At 43.1% G+C, this 26,686-nt stretch overlaps 1 protein-coding gene across 1 annotated transcript; it reads right to left on the reverse strand.

Annotated features, from left to right (window-relative positions):
- Positions 1-7,978: 7,978 nt before the first annotated feature.
- PGBD1 (piggyBac transposable element derived 1) lies at positions 7,979-26,596 on the reverse strand. Its single transcript, XM_010857321.1, has 7 exons — positions 25,777-26,596; positions 23,547-24,054; positions 22,235-22,391; positions 19,517-19,629; positions 17,867-17,966; positions 17,148-17,244; positions 7,979-9,797 (listed from the first exon to the last, which is right to left on the reverse strand). Exons 2-7 carry the CDS (start codon positions 24,000-24,002, stop codon positions 8,240-8,242), a joined length of 2,481 nt encoding a protein of 826 aa, XP_010855623.1. The 5' UTR covers positions 24,003-24,054; positions 25,777-26,596; the 3' UTR covers positions 7,979-8,239.
- Positions 26,597-26,686: the final 90 nt, after the last annotated feature.

Raw genomic sequence — 26,686 nt, forward strand, 5'->3', positions numbered from 1 at the left:
GTATAATAAATGAGGTTTCCCAGGTGGCGCAGTGGTAAAGGATACATCTGCCAGTGCAGGAGACAGAAGAGACACCAGTTCAATCCCTGGGTCCAGAAGTTCCCCTGGAGAAGGAGATGGCAACCCACTCCAGTATTCTTACCTGGAAAATTCCATGGACAGGAGAGCCTGGTGGGCAACAGTCTATGAGGTCACAAAGAGTCGGACACGACTAATGACTAAGCACAGCACATAATAAATAAATGACAGTGTAATAAAGGGTTTTGGAAACAGAAGACAATGGAGCAGGATAAAGGAGTGGGGTTTCATTATCTCAGGTGGTCAGGGAAGGCTTCACTGAGAAGGAGGCATTTGCGCTAAGATTTGGAGCAGGTGAGGGAGTTGGTGCTGCGTGGGAGGGTGACTCAGGAAGGGGTTGGGCTGGTGCAGAAGCCTTATGGTGTAGACCAAAAAGCTTTCCCCTGGGGTTTCACAGGTGCTCCTCACCATCCCCCTAGAAGAAGAAGACATGCTATTTACCATTTACATTCACTGTTGAGTGAGCTTGGTGACATAAAGTGATTGTCACCTCCCAAGCAGGCGAAGTTGAGCAAAGTATTTGGGACTGACTGACTGTTTAGTGCTCTTTCCTACTGCTGCTGCTGCTAAGTCGCCTCAGTCATGTCTGACTCTGCGATCCCATATATGGCAGCCCGCCAGGCTCCCCCGGCCCTGGGATTCTCCAGGCAAGAACACTGGAGTGGGTTGCCATTTCCTTCTCCAATGCATGAAAGTGAAAAATGAAAATGAAGTCGCTCAGTTGTGTCCGACTCTTTGCGACCCCATGGATGGCAGCCTACCAGGCTCCTCCATCCATGGGGTTTTTGCATCCAGAAACTTTGTCCTCCCCCAATCCCCCACAGCTGGGAAAGATTGAGGGCAGGAGAAGAGGGAGACAGGATGAGATGGTTGGATGGCATCACTAACTCAATGGACATGAGTTTAAGCAAACTCAGGGAGATAGTGAAAGACAGGGAAGCCTGGCGTGCTGCAGTTCATGGGGTCAAAAAGAATCAGTCACAGCATAGCGACTGAACAACAACAACCCACCCCAGCCCCCAGAAAGTTGTTCTCCCTTATCCAGAAAATGTAGGTGAAACCACTTAAGTAGGTGTCAAGTATTTTGTGTGACTAGCTCTGTCTTGAAAGCAATGGGAATGGGCATGGCGCAGATACCCTGGTGGTGCACAAGAGGAAGAAATGGATGGATTCCTGGAGGTCAGGAGATGCTAATGGTGGGGCGGGAGACCCAGGGAGTGATTACCTTATATTATTACATACCCAGTACGTGTTTGCATTCCAGTTCTTTATGTTAATATATATGGATGGACTCCTGGAGGTCAGGTGATGTTAATGATGATGGTGATAGGACGGGAGACACAGGGAGTGAGGGCAGCCAGGTGCAGGACCTCTGCAGGCAGCCAGAGCTGGATGGGAAGAGGAGCGGGGAAAGCTGAAGGGTGGGAGAAGGAGAGACACACTTGCTTCTTGGTGTCAGGGCGCTGCTGTGCTGTGGTTGGTTCCTGTCCACTGGTGTGGCTGTAGGTGAGTTACTTCACCTCTCTCTGCCCAAGTGGAAAGACATGAAGGGCATGTCTTTAAATGTTTGCTTAAATCAGGACCCCCATGATATCTGCCAAATGTGTTTGACTGATAGGTCTTGTCTCTTTCAATTAGATTTCCCCTTCATTTCTTTTTTCCTATTGCATCTTGTTTGCTGGCGCTCCCCAGGTGGTGCAATGGTAAGCACATCTTGCTTATCCATTCATCTATTAATGTACATTCAGGTTTTCCATGTCCTGGCTATTGTAAATAGCACTGCAGTGAACGTTGGGGTGCATGTATCCTTTAAAACCATATTTTTTCTCCAGATATATGCCCAGGAGTGGGATTGAAGTATCATATGGTAGCTCTAGTTTTAGTTTCTTAAGCAATCTCCATACTGTTCTTCATAGTGGCTATACCAGTTTACATTGCCAACAACAGTGTGGAAAGGTTCCCTTTTCTCCACACCCTCTCCAGCATTTATTGTTTGTAGATTTTTTGATGATGGCCGTTCTGACTGGTGTGAGGTGATACCTCATTGTATTACCTGTGTTTCTCTAATAATTAGTGATGATGAACACTTCATGTGCCTTTTGGCCATATGTATGTCGTCTTTGGAGAAATGTCTGTCTAGATCTTCTGTCCATTTTTTGACTGGGTTGTTGTTATTGAGTTGCATGAACTGTTTGTTTATTTTGGAAATCATCCCTTATTGGTCACGTCATTTGCAACTATTCTCTTGCAGTCTATAAATTGTGTTTTGTTTAAATCATGATTGCTCGCTTCATCAAAATCCCCAGGGGTGAGCATCAGCCACGAAACAGAAATCACAGTGTTTTTGGTCACCTAGTCACAGAAGTGACATCCCCTCAACATTACTGTATATATTGGTTGTGTGTGCTTAGTTGCTCAGCCGTGTCTGCCTCTTTGTGACCCCATAGACTGTAGCCCGCCAGGCTCCTCTGTCCTTGGGGATTCCTCCAGGCAAGAATCCTGGAGTGGGTTACCATGCCCTCCTCCAGGGGATCTTCCCAACCCAGGGATCAAACCCAAGTCTCCTGCATTGCAAGCAGATTCTTTACCGTCTGAGCCACTAGGGAAGCCCATTCTGTTGGTTAGAAGCAAGCTATTTAGAGGTTGTGGGGATTATGTAAGGTTTTGAATACTGGGAACTGTGGTCACTGGAGGACATCTTAGAGCCTGCCTACTACACTTTCCTCCCAGGTTAAGACGTCTAGTTCTCAAGGACAGTGGGATGATAAAATTAACATATCACATCATTTATGCATTTAAATTTTTGATATTTAAGTGCATCCAGATTGGCTGTGCCAATTTACATTCCATATCCCTGCCAATATTTTATTAAACTTTTAAATACTTGCCAATCTGTTAGGTGTGTAGTGGTATCTTGTTTTTATTTTTAATCTCCAAATATTAATGGAATTATGCCTCCTTTTATATGTTTATTGGTCATTTGCATTTCTTCCTTTGTGAGTTTTTGATTCATATCCTTTGTCCAGCCTCCTTTTGGGCTTTTTAACTTTTTTTTCCCCCAGGCTATACCATGTGGATTGTGGAAGGTCTCTGTTCCCTGACCAGGGATCAAACCTGGACCCTGAACAGTGAGAGCATGGAGTCCTAACCCCTGGACTGCCAGGGAATTCCCTAACTTTTCCTTACTGATGTGTAGAAATTCTTTATAGTATATCTATTAACCCTATAATTAATATGTGTTAAGTAATCCATATTAATATGTGTGTACATTTGTGTATATGTATACATGTACGTGTGTGTATATATATGTGTCATTAAAAAACTGGACTACGTCTGGAGCATAAGATACTGAATGGGAGTTCTGCTGAATCCCAGACTTCAGGTGGAGTGCACCTGCCACTAAATTATGGACTATCTGGAGAAGCAAGAGAAGTCCCAGTTGTGGTCATGCCAGTTCTGGAACAAAAAAGGGCTACATGAGTCAAAGTGGAAAAAAACAGCTTCATATAGAATCAGGAATCTAGCCTGCTAGGGAAGAGTCCCTCACAGCAGGAAGTTTGCAAACAGCACTTCTGCTACCAGGATTTCCTTGGGCCTGACTCTGACCATCTCTGGGAGATATAGGGGTAACAGAGACCCAACCTTCTCTCTCCCCAGGAGCAATGACTTCACCAAGATATAAGTTTAGGTCCTCACGTGTAAACTTTGGAGGAAGGTGATTGCCAGGGTTCTGTTCCAGCACTTAGGGAACTAGGTTCCTTCTAGCTTATTTCTCCATCACTTCCTGAGCAGGGACTGGTGTGTATAGCTAGCCTGGGCCAGTTCTGCCTTAGTCTTAGGACTAGAGTCCCTCACAATATCCCTTGGATCACTGATTGTTCTTAACTGTGGAGCCACTTTGAGGGTCATGTAAGAGTGTAGGCCAGGCTCAGAGAGGGTAATCTGCCCAAAGCAAAGACTTTCCAGTGCCACATTTATGCTGCTTTATAAATATTACTCACACTGTCTCTACCTCCTGCATAGCTGGTGCTGATTTGCTCTTTAGAACTCTCACTGTGGATGTGGTTCAGAGAAGGGCTTGGGTGGGGGGCATGGTGGTGGTGGAGGGAGGCTGTGGTGGGCAGTCAGGCCACAGTGTCTGTGTGTGTGCGTGTGTGCACACGTGTTCAGGCAGCCAGGCTACATCACTGTGTGTGTGTATGTGTGCACGCGTGTGCTCAGTCCCTCAGTCGTGTCAGGCTCTGCGACCCCATGGATTATAGCCTGCCAGGCACCTCTGTCTATGGGATTTCCCAGGGAAGAATACTGGAGTGGTTTGCCATTTCACCCTCCAGGGGATCTTCCGGACCCAGGGATCGAACCTGTGTCTCCTGCATTGGTAAGCAAATTGTTTATGACTGCACCACCTGGGAAGCCCTTGATATCACAGAACTGTGATCTAAATGATAGTCAGGGAAGCCACGTAGAGAGCTACAGACAGACTCAAGAGAGATTAAGAGGTGGGTGATAGGAAGGAATCACAGATGACATCTGTGGTCCCTGGGTGGGTACTGAAGTCATTTATGTATTTAATTATGGAGCCCTTGAGAAGAACACATTTGGAAGGGGGAGATAATAAATACAACCTTTGATAACTGCCAAGTAGAGGATGGACAGAGGGCTCTAAAGATCAAGATAGAAAGTGAAATAAGAGTTTATTCTGTAAATAATTCCTGCCCACACTAGCAACCACTATCTGTACTAGTCATTTATCATTTATTTGTTCATTTATTGGCCATGTGGCACAGTGGGATTGAACCCATGGCCCCTGCATTGGAAACAGTCTTAACCATTGGACTGCCAGGGAAGTCCCTTATCATTTAATTGAAACCCACATTCTATTAATACTCTTGTAAGTGGGTATTTGTAGATACCAGTATTCTTGCCTGGGAAATTCCATGGACAGAGGATCCTGGAAGGCTACAGTCCATGGGGGTTGCAAAGAATTGGACACAGCTGAGTGGCTAACACTTTCACATAGATACCAGACATTCCACTGAAAGCAGGAGCCAATCCACCTTAGTGATGTATTTCACAAGGAATAACAGATTAAAGAAAATAACATTTGAGCATCTGAGTGTGGAGTAAATGAATCTGTTACTGTTATGCATGGCTTACACTTGTACCTCAGCAGGTGGGTAATTTCACGCCTGTTGAAAGAATTCAAGTAGGACTACTTGCCATCCAGCCAGAATTGGGAAGGTACAGCTTAGGGTGAGAAGGGAATGCAATGTATGTCACACAGAAATGAGTGAGGTCTGTCTAAATCATCAATACTAAACTTCAGCACTAAAGACTCACAGTTCACATCATTCACTTCCCACCCCCGCCCCCGCCCCCTGCAAGTATTTCTCCTTTGGTTACCTGCTCTGATGACTTGAATCCCGGACTCATTTAATCTCCTTAGTAGTTTTCACCATAGGCTTTATGTTGACTTTACTACTACCCGTGCCTTTCTTCTCATGATGATTCTATTGTTACCCTGATTTGCTCCTTATTTACTGTTTTCTTGACTCCTTTGGCTTCTGCTGCCAATTTCCACAGTCACAATAGGACACACTTTTCACTTCAGTACTCAAAGACACTGCTTCACCTCCAGTTTTCCCTTTACAGAACACTCCTTCAACATCCCTGCCTACACACAATCAGAAGTGGGTATACCAATGCTCAGGTCATCAGCCTCTGACACCTGTTTTATTTAGATCTTCCTGACCTCATGGGCTCTGTTTTGATTTTCAGCTATGGATTCAGCGCCATCCTGTGGTTATTTTTATGTTCCATTATCATTTATCTTGATATTGAATATAGTTCCCCGTGCTACATACAGTAGGACATTGCTGTTAACCTGTTTCATATCTGCTGTCTGCATATCTGCTAATCCCAAACTCCTAATTTATCCCTCTCCCACTCTCTCCCCTTTGGTAACTATAAGTTTTCTGCATTAATGAGTCTGTTTTGTAAATAAGTTCATTTGTATCCTATTTTAGATTCCACATAAGTGATTTTCTGTTTCTCTGACCTACTTCACCTAGTATGATGATCTCTAGTTCTATCCATGTTGCTGCCAATGGAATTACTTCATTATTTTTTATGGCTGAGTAGTATTTCATTGTATATATGTAACACATCTTCTTTATCCATCCATTCAATGGACATTTAGTTGCTTCCATGGCTTGGCTACTGTAAATAGTGCTGCTATGAACACTGGGGTACATGTGTCTTTTTGAATTAGGGTTTTCTCTTGATATATGCCTAGGAGTGGGATTGCTGGATTATATTTTTAGCTTTTTAAGGAACCTCCATACTGTTCTCCATAGTGTGTACTCAGTTACATCTGACTCTTTGTGACCCCATGGACTGTAGCCCACCAGGCTCCTCTGTCCATGAAATTTTCCAGGCAGGAATACTGGAGTGGGTTGCCATTTCCTCCTCCAGGGGATTTTCCCAATTTAGGAAAATCTGCCCATGACTTCTACATTGGCAGGCAGATTCTTTACCACTGAGCCACCTGGGAAGCCCAGGGTCCATAGCGGCTGCACCAATTTACATTCCCATCAACAGTGTAGAAGGGTTCCCTTCACCCCATCATCTCCAACATTTGTTATTTGTAGTCTTTAAGATTTTTTATTTATTTTTGATTATGCTGGGTCTTCGTTGCTGCACACGCTTTCTCTAGTAGCAGTGTGTGGGCTTCTCATTGTGGTGGCTTCTCTTGTTGCAGACCATAGACTCTAGGCATGCGGGTGCTTCAGTAGTTGTGGCCCGCGGGCTTGAGAGCACAGGCTCAATAGTTGTGGTGCAAGGGATTAGCTGCTCCGAGACACTTACCAGACCAGGGGTCAAACCCCTGTCTCCTGTATTGGCAGATGGAGTCTTATTCACTGTGCCCCAGCAAAGACCCATTTGTGGGCTTTTTGACGAAAGCCATTCTGACTGGTGTGAGGTGATACCTCATTGTAGCTTTAACTTGCATCTCTGTAATAATTAGCAACGTTGAGCATCTTTTCACACGTGCCTTTTGGACTTTTGTATGTCTTTTTTGGAGAAATGTCTATTTAGGTCTTCTGCCCATTTAGCAATTGAGTTATTTTTCTGTTCCTGAGTTGTATGAGCTATTTGTATAGTTTGGAAGTTAAACCAAATCTGTGGCTTGTCAGTCACATCATTTGCAAATATTTTCTCCTAGTCTATGGGTTGTCTTTTCATTTTGTTTATTGTTTGCTGTGCAAAAGTTTGTAAAGTTTGATTAGGCCCCATCTGTTTATTTTTGCTTTCATTTCTATTGGCTTGGGGGACTGACCTAAGGAAAAAGTGCTATGATTTATGTCAGAGAATAAATTGTCTAGGTTCTCTTCTAGTTTTATGATGTCATGTCTTATGTCTTTAAGCCACTTTGAGTTTATTTTTGGATGTGGTGTGAGGTGTGTTCTAACCTTATTGATGTACGTATGACTGTCCAACTTTCCCAGTACCACCTGAAGACTGTTTTCTACTTTGTATATTCTTGCCTCTTGTCGAAGTTTGATCATAGGTGTAGGTTTATTTCTGGGCTCTTTATTCTGTTCCATTGATCCATGTGTCTGTTTTTTGTGCCAGTATTACATTGTTTTGGTTACTGTAGCTTTGTAGTATTGTCAGAAGTCTGGGAGGGTTATGCCTCTAGCTTTGTTCTTTTTCCTCAGGACTGCTTTGGCAATTCTGGGTCTTTAGTGGTTCCACATAAATTTTGGAATTATTTGTTCTAGTTCTGTGAAAATTTTTAATGAGTGATTTGATAGGGATTATATTAAATTCTGCCTGCATTTATAAATGGCATTCCCCAGAAAAAACCACCAAGAAAAAAAAAGGCAGGATTTCATTCTTTAAATGGATAATCAATTCAATGCAACTAATAAAGGGTTTCCCATATGTTTATATCAAAATTAGACATACACAAGGTACCAATGGATTTCAACATTTTTACAGATCATTTGTTCTAAGTTTTTGAAACTCTACATTTTTAACAGAAATATTAGTTATTTAATTGTATACATACATCATGTTTGCTTTGGGTACAATCTGCTGTATAGCTGTGACTTTTCTGTGTTTTATTAATGTCTTCATTGTGTCTGTTTCACCTGCCTTAATCTGACATATTCGCATTATGCTCCAAGTAGAAATGTGCAACGTATCTCCGAAAATCCCCGAGGTCTAGAGAGGCGCCTGGGTTACAGGCTCTGTGTAGCTGCCATGCGTTGCTCATGGCTATGTCAATCATATAGCTCACCAGAACTGAGTACCATTTCTTGCTTCTTATTCTTACCCTGTATTTGGAAGTGATCTGCTCCATTTTAGCTACACCTTCCCTGCATTCATCATACAGTTTTACTATGGATGGTTGACTTATCTGAGGGATCTCCTTGTCACTGGCAAAACAGTGTATCTCATCGACTGGCTCTATGCCAACAGCATTGGAACACAGACTGATAATACCATCACCATGCCAACGACACAAAATTATCTCATCATTTTCTTCTACTCGGAAATCACAGTACCCCTTCTTCATTGTTTTCATATGTTCTGCACTCATAAGGGGGCATTTTTCAGTCCTGCTCTCACGAATTGTCCCTGTGGCCCTCACCCCTTTCTTCTTCAAGGCTGACACCAATGTGACACTTGTAAAGAAGCCATCGAAGCACAGGTGATATGGATACTGACCCCTTGCTAAAAGAACATCAGCAAAATTCATCACGAGGTTTCCACCGAAACCAAGATCAGGATCCTTACCTGCCATCAGAGTTGCTTCTTCTTGATGAGGCTCAAACCAAACCAGATAACCCTCTGTGGTAGCACCACACCAGATTTTATAGCCAATTCTAATAGATTTACCATTCAGAAATTGGTCACTATCAAAGCACTCACACATTGTCTTATCAAAACAGTAGTATTCTTCGAGGGGAGCATATAGGAGAAAATTTTTATTCATTTGCTTTATGAGAGGCCTCAATTTTGTGAACTTATCATTCTGATCTAGATGGCTATTATCTGCAAAATGCAGGTATGAGAAAATCAATTCAAATCTATCCCTTCTGATTGCATCTCTAACCAGGTTCTGGTCAGCATCAGACGTTTCCCAGTACATTCCCCTTCTGGGACGCCGCACGAGTCCACTCAAAAGCAGGACACCAAACACACACCTCACTTCCTGAACTGTGACTTCCAAGTTGACATTTTTCTGAGAAGCATAATTATTGGTTTCACTGACAATCAGGTTGAATGTTTCATCATCAAAAAATAACTCAAAGAACTCTACTGGGTTCAACTTTTCACTCTTGAGATTCAAAAGTCCAGAATCCAGTGCTGACCAGCATGGAAAGCTGGGTTTAATATCTCTTTTGGTCCAGTGCTTCTCTGGGACACCTGGCCCTTTTGGCCGTTTTGGAGCAGGCTGGGTCTCAGGCCCGTTATCCTCCTCCACATCTGAATCACCAGAAAATGCAAGCCCTTGGAGCAGTTCACTCACTCGAGCTTTGTCTTTCTTCCTCCCTTTCCGGGTGATGTCTCCTGCAGCATATTCCAGGGAGGAGATGTGCATCCGAGCCCACAAGTCCCCCGGATGACGGTCCTTGAGAGTGTTCAAATGCACAAGTGTCCTTTCAGCAGGAACAGGGGTATCACAAGGGGTCTGGGGTACACAGTCTCTGAGAAAGAAAAAAACATAGGCTGTAAAAATTCTCAGTCTTATTTACTGATACAGGATAAATCCACTGACACCTAAAGATTCTTCTGTGGGGAATACTTCTCACTTGTGTTTCTGTGGGGAGGGCTCTGGCCAGACTGAGCATTTCTGGCCTCCCTTCTTCCAACTCACTCCTCATGACTTAACTGTTGAATCTGGGAGAAGGAACTGGGCTGTCCTCTTTCTGAGCAGGCTGCAGACATTCCATGTTCCTTCCCCCAGCCAAGATGGATCAGGAAGGCCTATGCGGAAAGGACGCAGCCACTATGCATCCATTTAGCTCTGCCTCTGAGCGGCTTTATTGGTCTAGCTTCTGTCAGTCATAAAGCTGAGGTTTCTAGACTATCTGTTTTACTCCTATGTCTCTATCAATTGGTTCTGAATTTAGACAAAGAAATGGGTGATTATTTACTGAGCCCCCTCATCTCTAACAGACTTTCTGAACAAAGAAGGATTTAGCCTCCTCTAGTTCTGCATTCATCTGGTGGATACACTGTTTTGGGGAGAAACAAAAGAGAAACTCAGACTGATTGCCCTTGAACTGATTTTTATGGGTTTCTCAAAGAAGTGTGCTAAAGTTACTAAGATGAAAACTATTACTTCATACAAGCTTCTTAAATTCTAGAAATCTGCGTTTTATTTACTAATGTCCTGTTGGTAAATGGTCTAATTTAAGAAGACATAAGGGAGAAAAAAGCAGTGAAAAAAGTATGGTGTAATATAATTTACAGTACATATGTTTATCTGCTTAGAGCATTTATGCTCAGTCGTGTCTGACTCTCAGTGACCCCACCGACTTCTCTGTCCATTGGATTCTCCAGGCAAGAATACTGGGAGTGGGTTGCCATGCCCTACTCTAGGGGATCTTCCTGACTCAGGGATCAAACCCAAGTCTTCTGGGTCTCCTGCATTGCAGGCAGATTCTTCACCCACTGAGCCATCTAGGAAGCCCAATATAATTTACAGTACATATATTTATCTGCTTAGAGCATTTATCATCCTGAATGTCATTAATATGTGTGTATGATCCATTCAACACATCCATCTTAAGAGTTCCCTGACATCCTCAACTTCAGGGATCTTCCTTGAATCCTGTCACTTCACTACACTGAACTTTCCATTGCTGAAAACTCCAAAAGCTCACTCTCTGGTCCCAATTTCTTTTCACTCTAGGCCCCTCATAAAGTTGTCCCATGGTACTGGTTCTTCCCTCTCACTCTGGCTCCTGCATTCCCTCCTCATTTTACCTCTCTTGCTCTTCCATCTAGACTTCATGATCCACTGCCTTAGTCCCTCTCTTGCCAGGATCATCAGTCACCCTGCCCCAGTGTCTGTAGTCTGGACCGGCAAAATTCAGCACCCGATCAACCCCCTCCTCAGTCTTCTCTATTCCTCACCCAGGAGTGAGCAGTGCCACAGAATCACACAATGAGGTAGACTGATAACAGCTAATAACGATGGTCTCTGAAGTTCAGCTAGTTACTCAATACTGCCCAGAAATCCTTCTCATGTCCTCTTGTCCCTTTATTCCCAGTTCCCCACAATGGGTGTTTCATCACTCTTCTCAGATCTTCTTTGTACTCAGTTCTTGGTATCTCCAAACATGATCTCTTTTCCTACTCCAAAGAGGACCCAGAATTTTTCAGGCAGAAAGTTGCTCTTCAAAATGATCTGACTCTTCTCTCCCAGTTCTTCTAGCCTCTCTAGGCATTTGCATTTTCTTTCTCTCTCTGATCTGCCTCCTCTTTATTTGGTAAATGCCGGCTTACTCGTCAGGTTTTGTTTCAAATGTTACCTCTTCTGGGATACCCTCTCCAGTATCCAGATCTCAGTTGGGTTCTCTGCCACAAGATCTATCATAGCTACAGGGCACGAAGTCATACCGCATTGTGTTCTGTGTTCACTTATCTGCTGTACCCTCACATGACTTACTGAAGGTAGGGTCTCTGTATTATATATGATTCTGAATATGAGTGATAATATGCTTACTGAATGAGTGAGGATGTTGGGGGTCACTCAATCTCTGATATCATGATGGAGCCTCAAACCTAGAACAGCCTACCCCTTCAGACTTCTTGTCACATCAAACAGTAAGATACTTTGATTCTCAGAGGCACTGTGAGTCATGGTTTCAGTTATCTGATGTAAACGTACCTGACAGACACATGAGCAGATTTGTATTATCTAATTATAGTCCTGAGCTAAGTCACAGTGTTACTTCTCGTTTAGTACAGCTTGGCTCAGACTTCACAAGCTTTATGAAAGATTTCACTTCTCAAGCTTTAAGACATTTCTCTTTTAACTGAGATTGTGGTCCCTGTTTGCCTAAGATGAACAAATGTCAAGAAGAATTCTCATCCCCTGCCCTGCTCTTCAATATAATTATCCCAAGCTGTTTCCTTTTTCTTCTTTACTCAAGTCTCCAAGGAGTTGGTGGTCTCACCAGAAGCCCACCTTCTGCTCATGATCTGGTCTCTCTGCTTCAGGAGCACCTATGCTACACACTCATTCATTCCACAACCAGCACTCGTGTATGTACTCTTTTTTTTTTTTTTTTAATTGATATTGGAGCACGGTTGAGTTACAACGTTATTAGTTTCTTTTGTACAGTAAAGTGAATCAGTTATACACATATCCACTGTTTTTTTTTTTAAAGATTCCCTTCCCATTTAGGTCACTACAGAGCACTGACTACAGAGTTCCTTGTGCTATACAGTAGGTTCTCATTAGCTACCTATTTTACATACAGTAGCATATACATGTCAATCCCAATCTCCCAATTCATCCCACCCCTCACTTTCCCCATTCCTAACCATAAGTTTGTTTTCTACATCTGTGACTCTCTTTCTGCTTTGCAGATAAGTTCATCCATTTTTCCTGATTCTACATATAAGTGATATTATACAATATTTGTCTTTCTGGCTTACTTCACTGTGTATGACAGTCTCTAGGTCTCTGCAAATGGCATTATTTCATCCCTTTTTATGGCTAACATTGTATATATGTATGACATCTTTATACATTCCTGTTGATGGACATTTGGGTGTCTTCCATAACCTGGCTGTTGTAAATAGTGCTGCAGTGATCACTGGGGTGCATGTATCTTTTTGAATTACGGGTTTCTCAGGTATATGCCTGGGAATGGAATTGCAGGGTCATATGGCAACTCTAGTTTTTTGAGGAACCTCCATACTGTTCTCCATAGTGGCTGTACCACTTACATCCCCACTAACAGTGTAGGAGGGCTCCCTTTTCTCCACATCCTCTCCAGTATTTGTTGTTTGTAGGTTTTTGGATGATGGCCATTCTGACTAGTGTAGGTTGATGCCTCACTGTAGTTTTGATTTGCATTTCTCTAATACTTAGTGATGTTGAGCATCTTTTCATCTGTTTTTGGCCACCTGTGTGTCTTCTGTGGAGGAATATCTATTTAGATCTTCTGCCCATTTTTTCATTGTTTTGTTTTTTTAAAAAACTTTTAATTTTATATTGGGGAATAGCCAATTAACAATGTTGTGACAGTTCCAGGTGGACAGCAAAGGGACTCAGCCATACATATATGTGTATCCATTCTCCCCCAAACTCCCCTCCTATCCAGGCTGCCACATACCATTGAGCAGAGTTCCATGTGCTATATAGTAGGTCCTTGTTGGTTACGTTTTAAATATAGCAGTGTGTACATGTCCATTCCAAACTCCCTAACTATCCATTGAGTTTTTTTAAAATATTGAATTGCATGAGCTGTTTGCATATTTTGGAGATTAATCCCTTCTCAGTTGCTTTGTTTGCAAATATTTTCTCCCTTCCTGAGGGCTGTCTAACTGTAGGTTTGCTGTATAATGGCCTTTTATTATGTTGAGGTACATTCCCTCTAAAACTACTAGAGTTTTAATCATAAATGGGTGTTGAATTTTGTCTAAAGTTTTTTTTTGCATCTATAGACATGATCATATGGTTTTTATTCTTCAATTTGTTAATGTGGTGTATCATATTGATTGGTTTGCATATATTGAAGAATCCATGTTGCATCCCTGGGATAAATCCAGCTTGATCAGGGTATATGATCCTTTTAATATGTTGTTGGATTCAGTTTGCTAGTATTTTATTGAGGATTTTTGCACCTATGTTCATGTGATATTGGTCTGTAATTTTTGTGTGTGTGTGTGTGATATCTTTGGTTTGGGTATCAGAGTGATGATAGCCTTGTAGAAGGAGCTTGGGAGTGTTCCTCTGCAATTTTCTGGAAGAGTTTCAGAAGGGTAGGTGTTAACTCTTTTCTAAATGTTTGACAGAATTCACCTGTGAGGCCATCTGGTTCAGGACATTTGTTTGTAGGGATTTTTTTTCCCACTTTGGGGCCGTTTTATCTTTTTATAAGATAATTTTTTATTTGTTTTATCTTTGGCTGTACTGGGTCTTCATTGCTGCATAGGCTTCTTTCTAGTTGCCGTGAGCAGGGGTTACTCTTCGTTGTGGTGCACAGGCTCCTCACTGTGGTGGCTTCTCTCGTTGCTGAGCACCGGCTCTAGGACACACGGGCTTCAGTAGTTGTGGCGTGTGGGCTCTGCAGTTGTGGCTCCTGGGCTCTAGAGCACAGGTTTAGTTGCTCCACGGCATGTAGGATCTTCCCGGACCAAGGATCCAACTCATGTCTCCTACATTGTCAGGTGGATTCTTTACCCATGAGCTACCAGGGAAGCCCTGTGTGGAGTTTTTTAATCGAACTTTGTTTCAGTACTTGTGACTGGCCTGTTCATGTTTTCTACTTCTTCCTGGTTCAGTCTTAGAAGACCGTACCTAAGAATCTGTCCATTTCTTCCAGGTTGTCCATTTTATTGGCATACAGTTGCACAGTAGTCTCTTATGATCCTTTGTATTTCTGTGGTGTCAGTTCAAACTTTTTCATTTCTAATTTTATTGAGTTCTCTCCTTTTTTCCTTGATGAGTCTGGCTAAAGGCTTATCCATTTCACCTTTTCAAAGAACAAGCTTTTAGTTCTTTGCTCTTGTTTTGTCTCTATTTCTGCTCTGATCTTCATGATTTATTTCCTTCTAAGTTTGGGTTTTGTTTGTTCTTCTTTTTTTAGTTGCTTTAAGTGTAAGGTTAGGTTGTTTGAGATTTTTTTTGTTTCTTGAGATAAGACTGTACTGCTATAAACTTCCCTCTTAGAATTGCTTTTGCTGCTTCTCATAGGTTTTGGATCAACATGTTTTCATTGTCATATGTCTCCAAGTATTTTTTTATTTCTTCAGTGACTCATTGGCTATTTAATAACATTGTTTAGCCTCATGTGTTTGTGTTTCTTACAGGTTTTTTTCCTGTAATTTATTTCGAATCTCATAGCATTGTGGTCAGAAAAGATGCTTTTATGATTTCAATTTTCTTAAGCCTCAGTAAACTTGTGGCCCAAGATGTGATCTATCTTGGAGAATGTTCTGTGTGCATTTGAGGAGAAAGTGTATTCTGCTGCTTTTGGATGGAATGCCCTCTGAATACCAATTAAGTCTATTTGGTCTAATCTCTCATTTAAAGTTTGTGCTTCCTTTGTTATTTTCTGTCTGGATGATCTGTCTGTTGTTGTTAATTGGGGGCTTAAAGTTCCCTACTACTATTGTGGTGCTGTTGATGTCCCCTTTCATGGCTGTTAAAGTGCAAGTGTAGTCATCTAGTCGTGTTTGACTCTTTGTGACCCCATGGACTGTACCCTCTGTCCATGGAATTCTCCAGGTAAGAATACTGGAGTGGGTAGCCATTCCCTTCTCCAGGACCATGGCTGTTCAGAGCATCTCAATATATAAGGCAAATGCTATGTTGGGTGCATATGTGTTGTCTTCTTCTTGTATTGATCCCTCAGTCATGATGTAGTGACCTTCCTTGTCTCTTGTCTATTTTGTCTGATATGAGTATTGCTACTTCAACTTTCTTTTGATTTCTATTTGTATGCATATCTTTTCCCGTCCCCTCACTTTTAGTCTGTATGTGTCCTTATGTCTGAGGTGGGTCTCTTGTAGATAGCATATATACAAGGCCTTGTTTTTGTATCCATTCAGTCAACCTGTGTCTCTTGGTTGAAACATTTAATCCATTTACATTTAAGGTAATTATTGATATATATGTTCCTATTTCCATTTTCTTAATTGTTTTGGGTTTGTTTTTGAAGGTCTTTTTTCTTCCCTTCCTCTCTTCCTCTTTTGTTCTTGTGTTTCCCACCTAGAGAGGTTCATTTAGCATTTGTATAAAGTTGGTTTGGTGCTGCTGAATTTTCACAGCTTTTGCTTGTCTGTAAAACTTTTGATTTCTGTCAAATGTGAATGAGAGCCTTGCTGCGTAGAGTATTCTTGGTTGTAGGTTTTCCCCTTTCATTACTTTAAATATATCTTGCCACTTCCTTCTGGCCTGCAGAGTTTCAGCTAAAAAATCAGCTGATAACCTTATGGGGATTCCCTTGTATGTGCTGCTTTTCCCTTGTTGCTTTAATATCTTTATTTATATTTAATTTTTGTTAGTTTGACACTGTGTGGTCTCAGCTTGTTCCTCCTTGGGTTTACCCTGTATGGGACTCTCCTTTCTGTGCTCCCTGGATTTGGGTGACTATCTCCTTCTCATGTTCAGGAAGCTTTCTGTTATTAGGCCCTTTCTCCTCTGGGGCTGTTCACCTGTGGGTATGCTCTGTTGTGTCCCCTTTTGTCTACTGTGCGAGTCCACAAACTACACTATTGTTGGTGCTGCTCTCAGTCCCACCTTATTAACCCTGGGTATGTGGGCAAATGGCTCTGGTGACTCTCAGGTGGTGTTTTCACCAGGTCACTGGTGCAAATCCTACTATTACCTTTAATTTGTCCATTATCAGCTTCACTCCTTTTGATTCTTGCTCAGGACTCCCCTAATGGAGGCTGAAAATACCCTACCTATCTTCCTGTCTTAAGTCCTTTTCCAGATCTGATATTTCTTTAACCATCATGACAACAGCCTCATCTGCAGCCCTCACTCTCCTATCTCAATCCTCTGCCTTCTCTATCTTCTTTTTCTGGCTTCAGTATCTATAGCTCCACAAAAACATAAGGGAGCCAGGGGAACAGTGATCAGGCAAGGAACTGAGAGGATTCTTGAAGACAACCGTGTGCCAACTGAAGGTTTTGTGTAATTATGATATACCGACAGGTCAGTGTCTTGACGTGGGGCCTCCTCTGATCATAGAAGTGAGTGTTACTTTTTCTGTATTATTCCAGGGAAGCAGACGTTTACCAACTGGTTTCTCTGGTTTCATTCCAATTTTTTACTTTTGTAGGAGCTATTCTACATGGACACTCACCTGTTCACTATTCCTGAGGCCTCAGCACCTCGTTCCATTTCTTCAGAAGTTTCTTGCTTTGCATTAAAAAATCCATCTTTAGTTACAACTTCTTCAGCTAAAATAACACATTGATAATTCAAATGTCATTGCCACCTGAATCTAGAAAATATCTCCAGGGTAGGGAATAGGATGTTTCAAATTAAAACCAAAAATCAACAGGTGTCCCAGGAACATACTCATAGCAATCCTAAAAACGTGGTGGAGTGTGGGAAGATAGTAAGAAAGGTCAGTTTCCAGGGGAGAAGGCCTAATGGGACAAAGACTATTTAAAGAAAATTACACATAACTTTTAGTGTTCTCAGAGTAAAGAGAACTTCCTCTGATGTGAAGAAGGAATAAGGCAGAGGTGTTTGTGGAATTTCCAGATATTAAGGGATGTGTGAAAATGACAAATTATATGGGACCCTTGCAAAGGGGGAAAAAAAGGAGCAAAGGAGGAGACATTGAGGGAATCAGGGAATACAGAGGGATGATCAGAGAACAGCAAGAATCAGTAGGCTGAGTGTCTAGTAATAGAAGGTACTGTGATTGTGAGGGATACAAAATGACAGGCTGAGAGAAGTGTGGAGATCGAGCCCAGAAGGGGAAAGAAGTGTGTGTAGGAAATGTGGGTTCACGATGGCTGAGTCAGGGTTAATGACGGGAAAGGTGGACACCAGTCAGAGGCCTGTCCTCACCCATGAGACTGACGTCTGTAGCCTCCTCCTGAGCCAGACTCGGAACTGGCCATTCCTCTGAGACAAGGAGCGGCGCTGCTTCCTCAGTCTTCACTGATGTCTACAAGGACAACAAATGGCCTCTTAGTCTTCACTGTGGTAAAGATAAAGGGACTGGTTGTGAAGGGTGCTGACTACCACACTGCACACCAGTAGGACCAACCAGCAGGGCCTGCTCTCTGAAGGTCTAGAGTAGCGTCCTGCCTCTCTCCTACCTTCTGAGGGTTGTCAGCAGTCCTGTGTCCCCTGGATGCATCACTCTGGTCTCTGCTTCTGTCCTTACATGGCCTTCTCTGTGTGTTTCTGTCATCACATGGCCTTCGTACAAGGACACTGACCACTGAACGCAGGGCCCACCCTGATGCAGTATGACCTCATCTTAACTTGATTACATCCACAAAAAGTCTATATCCAAATCAGATCAGTCACAGGCACCTGGGTTAGGACTTTAATATATCTTTTCCGGACACAATACAGCCCATAACTTCATCTTAGCCCTACTTCAGTTAATATGAATTTCCTCTTTCTCTGGCTGGTCTTTCATTATTTGACTCAACACTACTTTCATTCTACTGACCACCCATATCTCTGCCCTTTCATTGCCCAGACTGTTGATCTTCTTACTCCAACTTAATTCAAACTTGATTATTGTGCAACATTTAATTATTTCTTGGAGTTATTATGTTTAAATGTTTGCATTTTTAAAATTCATACACACATGGCTTATGGGATCTTAGTTCCTCGATGAGGGATCAAACCTGGGCCCAAGGCAGTGAGCGTGCAAAGTCCTAACCCCGAACCACCAGGGAATTTTTTCTTTTCTTAATAAATTATTTTGTTTCTCCATTATGTTACATTTTAGGATAATTACATTGATTTAAATATACATAAGGTAAGTTTTACTTGCTATACATTTCACTTGCTATACACTGGTTTTCAGGAAGGTAAAGTATTAAGACTAGGAGGCCCAGGGTCTGACAGAGCCAATTAGAAATCACAGGTGAAAACAGAGAGGAGAGGACTGCGTGAAAACCTGTCTGGAGGAAATGAACGCAGAGGAAAGGGCTTCAATGGGAGAGTTAAACACTTACAAACTAAACAACTCGGAAAATGACTGGACCACTAAAAATAAGGGGAAGAATGAACAAGAGTCCACTCTGTGAAGAAGATACACAGTACTGCCATTACCATCACCAAGTATGAATTGGGCATGTGCAGAACACTGGGAATATAAAGGAATATGAGGAAGAGGTTGGTTCTCAGACTTCGGAGAGAAACCAGAGGTTCCCCAAAAGAGAAAACATCTGTCACTGGGCATCAAATGAGTGGAGGCACTTTCGGAAACCAAGGGCCTCACTCTACCCCTTATAGCCTGAGATTTGGATGTGCCTTCTGCATATGGTGCGGAATGAGGCAACAGCGTGTATGTGTGAGCTCCCGGATGAGGCGCACATAGTGTGTGGTATTCGGTGACAAGGTGAAGGCAGAGGGATTGTGCCACCTGAAAGGCTCTCAGGGTGACCAGTGTGAGCCAAGAGAAGGGCCACGAATGGGTGGGCGGGGGAAGGAGGGCTACTACTGAGGTTCCCACAGCCTGGGCACCCTGCTCACCTGGGACCTGGCTGAGTTCAACCCCAGTACTGCAGCCTGGTCTCTGGGATTCTCTTCCTGGAGAGGGTCTGGTCTCTGGGGAGCTGGCCTTGTGGACGGAGCAGACAAGAGTCCTGAAGAGAAATAGTAGCTTTTACAAGAGCCCTTTGTGGGGGACCCAGACCCTAAATCTTATGTTTGTTAAACATCCAAGAACTAAGATACAGATCTTAAGCTAGAACATCATGTCTGTTTTCATTGTCAGGAATTCTAGAGCTTTAGCGTCTCCCACCCACAGAAAAAGTGGTGTTTATGAACTCATAAGATGCTTTCCAGTGACGCACTTTCACAGACATAAAAGAAAAATCAGAAATCACAGATGAAAAATAAGGAGAGGGAAGAAGAAGTTGGTGATTAAAGAAACATTAACCAGAGAACAAAGAAGAAAGGTAAGAAGTAGAGAACAGAGACAAAGCCAAGGGGCAACAGGAAAGCAGGTAAGAGAAAGATGAAAAGAGAAAGTGAGGATAAAAAAAATTGAGTTGATAATGGGGGAGGCTGGGTACGTGTGGGAGGCAGGGGGAGATGAGAAATCTTTCAATTTTGCTGTGAACCTAAAATGGCTCTAAAAAAGTCATACATGTACACTTGAAACTAATAACACTGTAAATAAACTATACTTCAGTAAAAAATGTCAGACACACAGTCATACGTAGAAGAGATGCTACCTGCAAACTAGGAGAACTTTTGAGAATCTGCTTCATTGGAAACCATAATCCAAACAGTGATAATGACTGCACGTCACTGCACTGTTGCTTTGAAAGATTCTTTCCCACTCCTTATCTGTACAAGGGGGAGAACACAGTCCACTTTACAGGGGCAATGAAGACTGAGATAACATAAAAGCCCTCTGTAAAGCCCTTTAAGACCCCATGCAAAGTAATGTACCACTGTTTGCCAAGACGGTAACAATAGAGGGAGTCCAGAATTACCAAACGAAGTGCACAGGGGATATTCTAACCCAGAACATAGCACTACTTTTCTTTGCTTCAACAGTGAATCACTGTGGAATCTTCTTGGTGCTGTTCCGTCATACTAGAGAGAATAAAGCTTGCTAGGAAAATAAAATAGCCTAGCCCATGATTCACTATTACCACCTAATCTCCCCGCAATGCATATATGCCAGAAAACCAACAGCTTAAAAAGCACAGTGTGAAGCCGGTCTGCTGTCAGAGAAAGGGCTAGGCTAAGGAGGGGCAGGATGGCAACAGAAAATGGAAGAGGGGCAAAGAGATCAAGAGCAATGGGAAATCTGAGCGCAAACGTCAGACCAGACTCTGTGATTACTCCTTATCATCCTCCTGAGGTGGAAAAGCTTTAGGGTTAAGACTGGGAAGAAGGTAGAAGAATGTTTTCAAACATATTATGCTCACTACACACACCACACTGATCCCATTGCTCTATATTTCTGCCAAAGACAGAACAAGACAAAGTGGGCTTAAGTTGCCATGAGTAAGATGATACCAAGGTCTTTTCTACTTCTCCATCAACATATCTAAAATTTAACAATCTGTCTGACACTAAGAATCACAGCTGAGCATTAAGAGGCTAGCAAAACTCAAGTACTCGGTAGTTTTCATTTTAAACTAATGTTCCATGACTGGTGGGAATGAAATACCAAATATATACAAATAACAGTCACTGTAAATCATACCTTCTACGGAAAAAAAAAAAAAGGCTTCAATGGAACCCAACTTTTTTTCAAGTCTGAACTTCCTGGTTTGAATTTAAACACCCCATAAAATGGCCCCAACTAACCTTCCCCCCACCGCCCTCCACCTTTCCCCTAAATAAACCCTACCCTCCAGCAGGAGGGGAGGGAAGGCAGGTAGCCTGGGGAATTGTTCTTCCGTTCATTTGTTCTTGGTACCCTGGAGAAATGTGCTTGGGTTATGACTAGTAGGCACACAGGTCCTTGGCTAGAGCCTCCGGAATATTTGGGAGGGCCTATGAAGGTATAAAAAGCCCTTGCGAATGACAGGGAGTGCATCTTGAAGGAGGCCACTGAAGAAAACATTACCATGGGGAAAAAGACAAAGTTATGGAAAGCTACCAAGTAAATATTTAAATTCCAGGTGTGGAATTAGAAATGTAGAGACATATAGTAAAGAGAATCTTAGCCAGAAGGTCAGGTGACAACGCTGCCTCTGCTGACCCTGGGCAAGTCATTTATACTCTGAGTTTTGGCTTTCCTAACTATTAAGGGTGTTGAAAAGATCTTAGATTTCTAACATTTTACAATTTCAGGTGTTTTTAAAAGCTTGCTTAGGTACAGGGTTGCTGCTGCTGCTGCTAAGTCGCTTCAGTCGTGTCCGACTCTGTGTGACCCCAGAGATGGCAGTCCACCAGGCTCCGCGATCCCTGGGATTCTGGGATTCCCTGGCATCTCCTGGGATGCCATTTCCTTCTCCGATTCATGAAAGAGAAAAGTTAAAGTGAAGTCACTCAGTCATGTCCGACTCGTCACGACCCCATGGACTGCAGCCTACCAGGCTCCTCCGTCCATGGGATTTTCCAGGCAAGAGTACTGGAGTGGGTTGCCATTGCCTTCTCTGAGGTACAGGGTTAGACAAAAACAAAACTTGAGAACACAGATAAACAAGCTTTCACGTAGAAGGCCACACACCTGTCAGTGGCCTGTTCCCAGTATCTTTACTAACTTCGCCCTGTGGCACTCACCACTCACTTCTTGGGAGGTCTCCTGGAGGGACTCTGGAGGCTCACTCTTCAGGGTGGTTGCCCCCAACAGGAGCTGGGCGCTCTGACACTCTGAAGAGGTTCCTTGATATTCTGTCACCAGGAGGTGCAGGTCCTGTCCTACAGTGTAGACAGAAGCCTGCAGACAAAAGATTCACTTTGAAAAGGTGTCCTGGTGGGAACTGGACTGAACAGCAGTTAGGGACATTCCCCAAAGGAACACCAGACAAGCTTCATTTAGTCCTTAAGTAGCGAGTAAGACAAAGTAGCAAGACACAGACATTCACTCATTTGGCAAATATGGACTGAATGCCTACTAAAGCCAGATTCTGTTCTACATGCTAAGCAAAGAAGAGATACAATACAGGCAAAGAACCCCTACCTGGAAAACAAAACAAAACCCCAGATTGATGCTTAAACCAGTGTGTGGAAGTTTAATGAGAAATAGGATATGTATACCATCTCCAAATGTCTCCCACAGATTACTAATTACAAAGGGGAAAATGGTAACTTGATAGTGGAGAAATCTGACATATACCACCTTAACCTCATCAGCAACAGGATGATCCACCACCGTGTGCCTCCTGAAGTGATGTACTGAGGAGACCACAATGTCACTTCTGTGGTATTCCAGCCAAAATGTACTACCTGAGTCTTATCGTGAGAAAATACAAGACAAACCCAAATTGACGGGCATTCCAAAAAGTAACAGATCTGTACTCTTCAAAAATGTCATTGTCGTGACAGAGACTGAACAACTGTTCCAGATCTAAGAAGACTGAAGAGACAGCAACTAAAAAATGTGTGATGATGGAATCGGGGCAAAACTGTCATAAGGAACACTATTGGGCTATCACGGATACATCTGAACAAGGACTACTACTGAGGTGATAGTATCATAAAAATTTTAATTTCCCAAAACATGATAATCTATAATCTAGTTATACAAAAGAATGTCTTTCTTCTTCAGAAACACACTGAAGTGTTTAGAGATAAAAGGTATCTCCAACTAATTCCATTTTCAAATGGTTCAAGAAAAAAAACTGCATAAGCTGTATGGGGGTGTGTGCGTGCACACACAATATGTATGCATACAGAGAGAGGGAGCACTTGCTCACACAAGAAGGGTGCACATTCCTGTAACAAATGTTAACATTTCGTTAACATGTGTGTGAATCGTACACACAGTTCTCTGCACTACTCTCCCAAGTTATAAATTATTTCAGAGTTAAAAATTAACAGACAAATGTTCGCCATTACATCTCCCACACCACCACACACATTCTCTTCCCACCTGTTCTCCTGAGTCTCCTGTGTCTCTCTCTAGACTCTCCAACGCTATCACTGCATCCTCCCCACTCTCCAAAGAACACGCCTGCACCCTGGCCTGGAGCTCCTCGGGTAGGATGGTCAGGAACTGCTCCAGCACCAGCAGCTCCAAGATCCGCTCCTTGCTGTGGGTCTCTGGGCTCAACCACTGATGGCAAAGTTCTCGGAGCTGGGCCAGAGCCTCCCGGGGCCCAGGTACCTCCTGGTAGCAGAAGTGCCGGAAGCGCAGGCGGCAAAGCTCCCGAGTATTGGGGACACTCTCCTGTGAGCTGCATGTCTGTTCCCATGTGGGGTCTTCCTCCTTCACTTTCACAAGGCCGTCTCCATTTTCAGGAGCGGAGTCCTGCAAAACTTCATCCTCCTTCACTTTCACAAGGCCGTCTCCATTTTCAGGAGCGGAGTCCTGCAAAACTTCATCCATGGTGATCTTAAAAGCTTCGAAAACAGTTCACTTAGCTTTTCCAAATGTACACCTGAGGCGTAAGTATTGATCAGTAACATGAAAATAACAAGAGCTTCAAAAATCTATGTAACACATTTATCTTTTTGTCCCCACTCTAAGTGATGCTCAAAAACTGGGCCTGCTTGCCTGTTTTATCAATAAAGTATACCTTGACTCCTAAGGGAGTAGAGCCCAAAGGGAGGGGATATAAGAGAAGAAGGGTTAATAAAAATGCCTGAGCAGCTTATACTTCAGATGGAGGGTCATCTATCTCTGTGTCTTTCTCACAGAATACTTTACCTTAGGTGAAGCAGACTTTCAAAAGTCTCCAAGTCTCCATCGCCTAAGATCTGTTGTGATGAGATTTTGTTACTTTTCCCATTGTGGGGTGGAGTCTTTTTCCTTCCCTTGAATCTGTGCTGGTCTGTGACTTGCTCTGACCAATAAAATATGGCAGATATGACACTGTAAGTGCAAGTGCTGTGTAGTGCCTGGCACACAGCCATGAGACTGCCTTGCTGTGAGAAGGCCCAAGCTAGCCATGCAGAGGTCACGTGGATGAGAACCACAGAGCCCCAGCTGAAGCGGAGCTGAGCCTAGTCCCCAGCCACATGAGTAAGTCCAGTAACACTGCCCAGTCAACCTACAGAATCATAAGAAATAATAAGCTGAAGTTGTCTTACACCACTAAGTTTGGGGCATTCTTTTTAAGGAAACAATAGATAAACAGCAGAAATATTTCAACTTCTGTTTCTCCCTCTCATTTTTCCTTTTGTTATCTTCATCAAAATTCAATATATCTCTGTTCTAAGAACACTATTATCTATCTGGTTCTGACTTGCTTTTCACATTCCAGACTCACATCTTGAAAAGCCACAGGATGCCTCCAGCCTTGGACCTTCCTTCCCTGTCATTTCAACACATCCCCAACTGAAATCAGCCTCCTCAAAGCTGCACTCACTCTGTATTTTTCTATTTCTATTGGCATCACCACCACCCTCCATGTATTCAGGCTCAAAGCCAGCCTACGTATATGTACATATACGTGTACGTAAATGTACATATAGTGTACATAATCACCCTGGGTCCAGTCAGTTCTTCCTCCAAAAGGCCTCTTGCACCCACTCCTTCATCTTCCTTTTTACACCATTATGATTGACAGTCACTATTATCACAATATTATCTGTGTGGTATTCCTGCTCCACCACTTCATCATCACTGGATTGGTATTTCTTAAAGCACAATTCGGACCATATCTGACAACCCCCCACCCCCAAATGCTAATTTCAATTGCTCCTGGTTGAACTAAATTCAAATTCCCCAGGATTCGATCTTAGAACTGAGTTTCACTTATGTGTTTGCCACTCGATAAACATTTATCGAGCACATCATTATTTTCCAGGAGCTATCCCCAGAATAAAAGACACAGACCCTACTTGCAAGAAAGCCATCGTCTTCTCAAACACCTCGTGTCACTGCCAGCTAATACTCAAATTTGTTCCACCCACCTTGTACTTTATGGCCACGATTAGTCTTCTTACCGTGAATCCCCAAGGTCCAGCGCAAATGCCACCCCCAAACCTAACGTACAATCTTGTCCTCTGAGCCACTCAGGCGGAGGGCGTTCCCGTGGAAAAGTGAGCCCAAGCCTGCCTCACCAACTCGCTTCATTCTCCAACTCACAGGTCACAGCCCTCATCACGACCATCACCCCTTGCTCCTTGAGGACAGGGTCTTATCTTTGCCGGCCTACCTGGTATTCAGCAAATACTGGTGGATGTCCTGCTGAATGCACGGAGATGTACTGGGATGCCAGGACGTCCCGCGGTCCCAGAACGTATCTTACTGCGATCGCATCCCAGCACTTGGAATACAGGGGGCACTCGGTGAATGAGTGTCTTAACTGCTAACAGACCAAAAGTTTAAGGATCAAGCACAACAAAGACGTAGCTGACCCAGTGAAAAATCCCATCAGAGATCAGAGGCGCAGCTCTCCAGTCCAGAGAATCCAGCTACCTCGCCTGGTGGGCGTGCCCCCACTTCCTGCCGTCAGGATTCCGGGCTGCAGCCGAGCCGGCTCTGCGTCTCTCTAGGAACGCGGCCGCACATCTCTCTGGTGCGCCTGGACGACTCCAGCTGCCACAGCCCAACAGGCTCAGTAGCATAGTCTCCGACAGACCATCCGGATATCCCCAAACTACCCCTCATTTTTGCAATTATTTCGATTAAAAACCAAATAGATGATGAAGACAAAACTGAGTTTCTGTCTTTAGAGTCCTCACAGGCTGCTGGGGAGTCAGATGAATAAACATTGCAATAGAGCAAGCAGCCCACATTTAAAAATTTAAATATACAGATTCAAATAACGCACAACTAAAACTCAAGTTGCATATAACTGCATATATAACTTAGTTAAGCCTGCTAATAATGTACCAATATATCAAAATATATTAAAAAGTCCCATAGTAAACAAAAACACCCTCATGTTGCACAGAGACTGAAATGAAAAGTATCCCAACTCCCCACAGTTAACCACTGTTAGTATTTTGTGTATACCCTCCCAGGACACCACCAGCCACACAATGCTGCTGCTGCTGCTAAGTCACTTCAGTCGTGTCCGACTCTGTGGGACCCCATAGATGGCAGCCCACCAGGCTCCCCCG

The sequence above is a fragment of the Bison bison genome, unplaced genomic scaffold (assembly GCF_000754665.1).
Source record: "Bison bison bison isolate TAMUID 2011002044 unplaced genomic scaffold, Bison_UMD1.0 scf7180017864379, whole genome shotgun sequence".
Taxonomy (NCBI): Eukaryota; Metazoa; Chordata; class Mammalia; order Artiodactyla; family Bovidae; genus Bison; species Bison bison.

Excerpts from the sequence above, each read along its gene's own strand:
- PGBD1 (XM_010857321.1), bottom strand. The coding sequence starts at position 24,002 with ATGGATGAAGTTTTGCAGGACTCCGCTCCTGAAAATGGAGACGGCCTT. Across the intron at positions 22,392-23,546 it reads CAGGAGACTCAGGAGAACAG|GCTTCTGTCTACACTGTAGG; the intron begins GTGGGAAGAGAA and ends TTTTGTCTGCAG. Across the intron at positions 17,967-19,516 it reads TGAACTCAGCCAGGTCCCAG|ACATCAGTGAAGACTGAGGA; the intron begins GTGAGCAGGGTG and ends TTGTCCTTGTAG.